Source organism: Acanthisitta chloris, unplaced genomic scaffold, assembly GCF_000695815.1.
Source record: "Acanthisitta chloris isolate BGI_N310 unplaced genomic scaffold, ASM69581v1 scaffold32247, whole genome shotgun sequence".
Taxonomy (NCBI): Eukaryota; Metazoa; Chordata; class Aves; order Passeriformes; family Acanthisittidae; genus Acanthisitta; species Acanthisitta chloris.
Window position 1 is genome coordinate 4,209 of NW_008681482.1, and position 8,731 is coordinate 12,939.

General features: G+C 49.8%; 1 protein-coding gene across 1 annotated transcript in view; it reads left to right on the forward strand.

Moving 5' to 3' along the window:
- The window catches only part of ALKBH5 (AlkB family member 5, RNA demethylase), a gene marked incomplete at its 5' end in the record, with an annotated part of 13,139 nt that overhangs the window by 4,204 nt on the left and 204 nt on the right, over nucleotides 1-8,731 (forward strand). The window contains 2 exons of the mRNA XM_009078130.1: nucleotides 2,155-2,235; nucleotides 6,955-7,111. Coding sequence (XP_009076378.1) covers nucleotides 2,155-2,235; nucleotides 6,955-7,111 — 238 coding nt within the window. The remainder of the gene's footprint in view (nucleotides 1-2,154; nucleotides 2,236-6,954; nucleotides 7,112-8,731) is intronic.

Genomic DNA, 8,731 nt, shown 5'->3' on the forward strand with positions numbered 1-8,731 from the left:
CTTTGGGTTTCTTCTGGGGGCAAGAAATCTGTGAGTAGACTCTCAATATCATTGCAGGTGTTTTGTTCCAGTAGCTGCTCCTTCACTCATCCACAGGGTGTGCAAGGCCAGGCAGTGAGTGAGAAGCTCATGCTGGCACAAGGCAGCACAAGTATGACACAACCAAATCATCTTTTCCTTCCATTTCTCTGCCTGTGCAGAGAGCCACCATCACTATATGCGATACAGTGCAAGCTGAGTTTTCCCACACCAGTATGGCACTGGGGCAGACTGGTGAGTCGCAGTTAGGGCCTCAGACTGGAGTACTGGGGCTGTTCCTTTGGTGCTGCCCTGGGACCGTGACCTCTGCCTGGTGCTGCTCTGAAAGTGTGCTGAAAAGGGGTTCCTGCTTAGGGAAGGAGTGAAATGGGGTGTCTAGGCTGTCATCTCGTGATGGAGGGCACAGGTCTGGAGGCAGGTCTGGGAGCAGACCTTCTCCTGATGTTCAGGGTATCGCTGAGGATGCGCTGAGTTGGATGTTAACGTGGGTGATACTCATGAATTCACTGGAGCTTGACTCAGAGATTCCTGGAATGTAATGGAGCATCATTATAAGCCTCTTGGCATAACACTGTCATGTCCTGTAATGCCTGAAGGACAGGGAAGATGGACATCATCACCCCTGTTAACTGATCAGCTCTTAGACATTTAACTCTCCTCCTGAAGCAGTAAATCTGTCTTGGAGGAGAGGTGCGTGTTTCTCAGCGAGTGGGTGGGTTATCTAACCAGATCAAGGAAAACTGGTTCCATCCCCGGAGAAGACTTGCGTGAGTGAGATGTGTTCTCTGCTCTGAGTGTCCTGGATAACCTGCCAGCCCCTGACCCTGGCCGTGCTGCTGAGGGCTGGCTGGCAGCCGGGCCAGCGGCGTCACGGAAAAGCCTCGTGGGGACAGGACAGTGGGCCTGGAGATTTCTGCTTCAGGTTAAACACCACGGGGGTATGCCAGCTTTGTGTGGCTTGAGCAGCCTTCACCCGAGTCCCTTCATAGGTGTTCCCGTCCGTGCCAGGTGTTTCATCAGGCTCTGGAGATGTTTAGCTTTTCTCCCTGTGCTGGACTGTAGGAGGCTCTTTGTGAGCTGACACTCTCCAAACGGCAGGCAGAGGGCAGGCCCCCCCTCTCGGACCTGCTGGCTCTCACCCGTGGGAGTGATGGGATGTGTTCCCAGCACAGTGTTTGTATGACCAAGCAGATGTGATGGCTGTTCTTCACGGACCTGATGTGATCTCACCTGCTGTGCTGGACCCCAGGAGTTGTGCTGAACAGCAGAAACAGACATGAGAAAAACACTCTTGCCTGTTGTGGGTAGCTGGGGCTGCTCTTGGCTGTGGCTTTTCTCTAGTCTGCTGGAAATGTGGAGTAGGTGAAGTCATGTCATATAGCAAAACACTCCTCCCAAGAATGGCAACTGCTTGAGCCTGGGATCATTTTCCTCAGCCCAGGGAGCTGTTTTGCTCTGTGGCAGGAAGGTTTTAGGAGCATAGCTTGGTTTGCAGGTCTGAATTTGGATTTTACCCTATATGCATTGAGGTGAGGTTGGTGATATTCTGTCATGGCTGAGGATGTGCCACATGATGGGTAATGGGGAGGGTGAGGGTGCTGAGGTGATCTGTGCCCAGGTGAGGGTTCAACTCTTACCACCACTGCACCCCTCTTTGACTAACAAACCTCACTGATTCCAGTACATGTTCATGTCTGGGTGTGCTGCACATCTCAGCCATGAGCGATGGCTTTTGTCTGAGGCATGCTTGAGAAGATGCTTTGGAGCAATGTGCTGATTTTCCCCCCTGTTGTTCTCTTAATTTCTTGATAAATGAATTGGCTGATTTTACAATCCATAAACTCATTTCTACATGTCTTATTTCACAATGTCATGAGAGGTGGCAGTTTCCTCTGGTGTATGCTAAAAAATGAGTTAAAACCCCAAATCCCTTGACTATCCTCGTTCCTTCCCACAGTTTGTTCCTTCCTGTAAGTCTGGCTGCCATGTGTTTGGAGGAGGAATTCCTGGTGGAAGTTAGGAAATACTAGCCAAACTGAGTTGTTGAGGCTGGAAACCACTTTTTTTCTTCTGCTTGGCCTGTCTCTCATGGTGGCTTTTTGTTTCTGTTGTCAGTGGGTATGCAGCCGATGAAATCACACACTGTATTCGACCACAGGACATCAAGGAGAGAAGAGCTGTCATCATCCTTCGAAAGTAAGTGTTGAAGCCCTCTGGACTGTAAGAGAAATGTGGATGTGGTGTCATGGTGTTTAAACACTTTAAGACTGCCTTGCTTGTTAATTTGCTGGCTTGATCTCACATCTTGATTAGATGTCACTCCAATACTCGCTCGTGCCTTGCCATACCCATCAGTGGAAGTAGCTGGAACCTGTTCCTGCAGAGTTAATGACTTCTTGGCTCTGTGCAGCAGCACTTCATTGTAATGTCTGGGGTTGCAAGCCCTGTTCATGTCCAAACACCTGGCTTTCCTTGGCTGCCCAGCTCCACACAGCTAGGATTTCAAACTCTCTCTTGTTTTGGGCTGTATATTCAAGTGTCTGGTCATATGATACCCACATGTGTGACTTACGTGCACAGTCCTTTGAAGCTAATGCTTGTGATGAAGAGTCTTCTGTAAAGCAGATAAAGTTTTCTTGGTAGCAGCATGGTTTTTGTTTCCTAGGGAGAGAGAGGAAGACACTGGCTTTGGAGGGAAACAAAGTGCTCACTTTACAGAGCTTGTTCTTCAAGTTGATATTGGGAAGCCAAGCTCTCTAAGCTGTTTTAGAAGCCTCCTGTTCTATGAGATGTACCATCTTGGTGGTATTTCATCAACCACCAGTCCTTGTTCCTAAAGCTTTTAAGAAAACAGAGAAAAAATAAACCAACTCCACCCCAAACTTCCTCAGTTTAACATTTTTTTCTGCCCAGAAATGTCCTTTCTCATCAGTTCCTTCTACTAGCAGACCAAGAAATGTGACTGCCACACGTGGACCCATGTTGATTGTGCCTTAAAAGGTGTTAGCAGTAATTCTGCTGTCAACAAATCTTTTTGTAAGTGAAATCACATGACTTTGAGTTCTGTAAACCCAGCCAAAAGCGTGGGCACTGGTGGCAGGGCTGCAGTTGTGGCCCAGGCTGGCATAAGGCTCGCAGGCAAGTGGTCTGGATTCAGACTGGATGAGCTTTTGGATGCCTTAGTTGGTTTCAAAACAAGTCTGGCAACGTTGTGAAGATAATGGCACAAAGCCAGTGGAGTGGAGTTGGACATCTGGTTAGAGAGACCCATGAAATGAAGGCAGGAAAAACAGCAGCCCCGAGGCGCTAGCCAGGCAAAATCAGCTCAGACCCTGGGAGGCAGGATGAGATGTGGCAGGATATAGAGTGGGATGAAAGACAGATTGTGGCCAAACCACCCCACAGCTGGTTACTGCCATGTGAGGTTTAGGGCAAGAGGGTTGTGATAACAGCTTAAAGGCCCTTGTGTTCACGGTGTTGGTTACTGCAGCCAATGAAGAGCAGCATGAGTGCTGACAAGCACTGGTGGGAGGCACCTCCAAATCCTCTTGCTGCTTTCTTTACATGGGCTTTGGGGTAGAGAAGCTGCCTGTCCTAGGTTCCCTGGAAGAGGCAGACTTGGATGAATAAGCTAAAGCTGTCCAAACTGGTGTAGATATCAAACATACCTGTTTAAACTGGCTCTGCCTCTTGCTTCCTCCAGCTCCTGTAAGCTGAGGGTGTTGAGTTGTTTCAGTTCAGCCTGGATGCCTTCAGAGTGCAACTGGGCAAGTGCCTACCTGGCTGAGATCATGGAATGATAGACTGGTTTGGGTTGGAAGGGACCTTTAAAGCTCATTATATTCCAATCCCCTGCCATGGGCAGGGACACCTTCCACTAGATCAGGTTGCTCTAAGCCACATCCAACCTGGTCTTGAACATTGCTAGGGATGGAGCAGCCACAGCTTCTCTGGGCAACCTGTGCCAGTGCCTCAGCACCCTCACAGGGAAAAATTTCATCCTAATATCTAATCTAAATGCCCTCTTTGGTTTAAAACTGTTTCCCTGTGTCCAATGACTATCTCCCCATGTAAAAATTTGCTCTCCCTCTTTTATATAAGCCGTTTTAAGTCCTGTGAGGCTGAAGTGAGGTCTCCCTTGTGACCTGGTGCATCACTGCTCAAGAAACAAACCCTGGAGCTCCTCACAGTGCTATAGGCTGTGTTTGCTCAGCCATCCCACTGCAGCAATGTGTCCTTCTGCCTTCCCCTGATTTTTGAGGCCTGATCTGCTCAGCATTAGAGCAGAAGTGTCTCAGGCCAGTCAGTCAGCAATGAGCTGACTTGACTGTCAGGCCAAACACAACCACACCAGGATTTTTCCCTTGAGCAAAGTGGTAATAATTCCTGTGTAACCCCCACAGAGCTTAGCAACCCTGGTGAATCCATGGCAATTGCCTGTTTGCCAAAGGCTACGCTCTGATTGCTGCCAAATAGAGCTTATTAATTGCTGCTTCTCCCAGTGAGGGCAGCCATCTCCTGGTGTCCCGTGTGCGTGCATGTGCGCAGCAGCACCACCCTGACCTCTGTGCTCGTGTCCCCGCGTGTGGATCGAGCAAGTGCCATTCCCAAAGTCCCCGGATCAGGCGACTTTGTCTGAAATAGTGTGTTATGCAACCAGGAAAACAGCTACTTCCGCTGGTAGCCTGCTAGCAGGAGAGGTTTGGGCACAGACAGTGGCCTCGTAAAGCTCCTCTTCCTCATTTTCATGGTAAGAATCAGCCCTGAGCTTTCCAGTGGGATCAGATCAGTTGGGATATCCCACTTGGAGCTGGAATGTTTTGCTCTGAGCAGACTGCCAGAGCCTGCTGTGTCCCAGACATTTGAGTCTGGATCTGCTCTTGTCTCTACTCCGAGCGTGTTTTCTCTGACAGCGGCAGGAGAACAAAGCTGTGTGAGCTGGAGGAGGTTTTGCAGGATGCTCCAGAGCAGTGTGGTTACCAAGTAGGTCATAAACACTTCAGTGCTGTAGTGTGGTGATGTTTAGTGCTTCCTGCATATCGGAGTGCAGAGCTGCAGGGAGGCAGCGAGGTTTGGAAGTGCTTTGAGCAAGAGGTGTGGGGGGGAACTGTGCTCTCGATTTCATGAGGTGCTGGAAGAGGTAATGTGGGAGGTGGGGATAGAAATGATACTTTGAAGCAGGTGTTGAAAGTCATTTTAGAGGGCTTTGCTGCCATTCTGCTTCCACTCTCATAAATAGAGTTGTTCTGTTTAACTTGATGTCTGGCAGGTACCTTGCTCTCTGTTTTAGGGTCACTCCTCCTGGGAGCTGCTCCTGCCTTGCTCTGTGACTGGTGTTCCCTTGCCCTTGCAGTGTATTTGGGGGCTGGTTGGAATTGCAGCCCTGCAGTTGCTGTTGTGTTTGAGAGGTATTTAAACCACCTCACTTGTCTGGGGCAGGATCCATGATGCCTTTGGTGTTCTGGCTGGACTGGGTCCAGTCCCAGAGCCAAGAACAGCTCAGGATGATGGTGTGGCTCCAGCCTGGCAGCTGCCAAGTGTTCCTTGTTTCTGGCATGCTGGGTGGACTCAGGCTGCTGTGCCAGCCTGGCATTGCCCTGGTTAACTGAAGAGACTCTAACTGATGGCAGAGAGAAGCTTGGTGAGTGGACATGCTTCCTAACAGGAGTTTAGGTTGGGATTCTCCTATGGAAACCTCCCTCAGGAGCTAAATTTCAGCACTGGAAAGCTAGTAGTAATTCTCTGCTTCCTTCCACCCAGAATCTTTCTGTAGTCATCCCCAATCCTAAGGAGGGAGGTGGGCTGCAGCAACAATATCAGGATGCCTTTCCTTCTGGAAAGTGACCGGATCTTCCTGAAACTGACAGCCCTGGAGCACCAGCACCACCTTTCAGTGTGTTTTTCCCACGGTCTGTTTTGAAATAGACTTTTGCAGGGTTTGTAAGTTGAGACTGGTGACGGTGCTGTGCTTGAAAATGCTGATAGTGCCAGGATAAGATGCTGCACTGTTGAGTTTGCATGCCTGCTGCCTCCCTCTACGTGTGTGTGGCTACAGTTGTGCCTGGGCCAGTGATGGTTCTGCTCTGGGACAAGCTGGGCTTACTCTCTGGTGTAGTTTGATCATGAGCTGTACTACTGGACGGGATGTGGTGCATCTTCTGTTTGCTATACCTTCTCCTGACTGGTACTTCAACTCTGCACCTCTTAGTAAAGCTAAGGAACACATGACTCCGTGAGATCTGTGGGCAGGAGGGAGTTTCCAGGCAGAAGCAGTTATTACTGTTGGAGGTGGTGATGGATTTTGTAGGACATCTCCCACCCAGGTGGCTTAACTGGAGCTGTGAGTTCGTGACGAGTCACTGTGATTTCATAGGATTTCGCAGCTGCACCTCTGCTCTGCATCCCACGACTGGGATTGCAGTAAGCCTAGCACCTTTTGCATTCACCTCATGGCATGTGTCCCTAAGCCTTCCTCTTCTCACTAACCAAGGCAGGACAAGGGGGAATGGCTTCACACTGACAGAGGACAGGGTTAGATGAGATACTGGGATGAAATTCTTCCCTGAGAGGGTGCTGAGGCACTGGCACAGGTTGCCCAGAGAAGCTGTGGCTGCTCCATCCCTGGGAGTGTTCAAGGCCAGGTTGGATGGGGCTTGGAGCAACCTGGTCTAGTGGAAGGTGTCCCTGCCCATGGCAGAGGGTTGGAATGAGATGATCTTTAAGGTCCCTTCCAACCCAAACCAGCCAGTGATTCTGCAAAGCTTCAAGTCCCCAAAAGCCTCAGTTTGTTCTGCTGTGGAGTGTGGTAGTTCTGCCCCTCCTGAGCTGTATGGCTGGGATGGAGGGTTCTGCTGCAGCACTCTGGTGGTTCTGTAGAAACTCCTTGCAAATTCTCTTCTCTTTAAATATTTGCAGAACACGACTAGATGCACCTCGATTGGAAACAAAATCCCTGAGTAGCTCTGTGTTGCCACCAGGTTATAACTCTGACCGTCTGTCGGGAAGCAACCGGGACCAGATCCTGAAACCAAAGCGGTCCCATCGCAAAGCAGATCCTGATGCTGCTCACAGGTAGGATGATCTCTCCTGAGAGCAATGTTTGGGGTGGTGCATGGCTGAGTTCCCTAGCCTCAGAGAGGCTGCACAGCACATTTAAAAACATCTTTATGGCACCTGCCAGGTGCTTTCTGTGGTTCCCAGATCTGTTTTATCAGAATGAGCTCTTTGTGTTCCTCCCAGACTTGTGGAGGCTGAGCTCTGGCTGTAAGCAGCTTACATTGTTTATCCTGTGAGTGGCATAATGAAGAAGCAAGAGATTGGGCTGGCACTTGATAATGCAGTCGTTCAGAACAATAGTTTCCCTGCAGCTAATCATTTTTGACCTCTATTGCCAAGCAACCTGTGCAGCTGTGTTAAACTATATTATGAAAGCAGTCCTGGGAGAGAACAGGAGGGTTTGCTTTCTGGGAAAGGTGAAGGTCTTCTTGGGAAGTGTCTCAGACCTGTTTTGATTCCAGAGCTGTTTGTGTATATTTTTGTGTGAGAAACCAGACTGTGTGGATGCTTAAGCCTGACTTTGAGGGAAGCTCCTCACCGAGGTCTCAGACAGCTTGAGCTCTGCAGCAAGGCTTCCCTTAAACACCTTGCGTAGTGTGAACACACTGATAGCCATCAGTGATAGCCAGTCTGCCAGCTGTCCTGTGATATTCTGCTTCCAGAGCTTCCTGAGAATGCAGACAGCATTCTCTGCACATTGGGTACAATGCAAAAGTTGTCTTGGTCGTGGAGTTTGGCTGCTGTGCTGTCCCAGCTCTGTTTCAACCTGTCCTGTGGAGAGGAGGGTGGGGATGGATTGTTTGTGAGTGGTGTTCATTCACCTGGATGCAGGCTGGGAAGACAGATGAAGAGACAGAGCTGGCCTGCAGATGAAGCTTCCTCAGAGCACGCAGTGGGCTGGTGTCCCATTAGGGAAGCGATCATGCAGGACAAATCTGCAGATCCGTCAGAGCTGTTTTTCAGCCTGATGTGACCTTATCAGGGTGTGGGGGATGGCTTGCTCAGGCTCCTGCAGCAGATGGGTGTGAAAAACATGTTTTTCTCTTCCTTTGGCCTCAAGGACTCTAGGCTAATAGGTAAACAGCAGGAGTATCATTGTGGTATCGCTTAGGGGAGCTCAGCATTTGCCATGTCAGATAAAAGAAGTGGTGTGTGCAGCCCACTAGCCCAGTCCTGCTATGAAGTGATCAGAGGCAGCTCTGCAGAAATAACAATTGCACTGTGCTAAAGTTTGAGAAGACAAAGGGTTTCGGAGTTGTGGTGTGATCCAGCACCACGAGCAGCCCAGCAGCTTCATAAGGAGCTCAGCTCTGTGCTGGGAGTTCTGCTGCAGGAGAGACAGACCTCTCTGTCCAAGGGATGTTTCTTGGGGCCACAAGCTGCATAACACAAAAGAGGTGACTGGGATATTTGGAGGTGTGCAGATAAACACCAAAGCTTGCCATAGGAAGGGGAAGGACTGGCACCATCAAAGCAAATTTCTCAGCTCCCCATAGGAGGTGCAACTTGGTGATCTGTTCCGGCTCTGCTGAGTGCCCAGTGCTGGGAAAGCAATGTGGAAAACAGCAGTGCTATCACCCCAAGTATGCAAAGCTGCAGATAGTGTCTGCAGGAGGAATGCCTAAATCCCATCCTG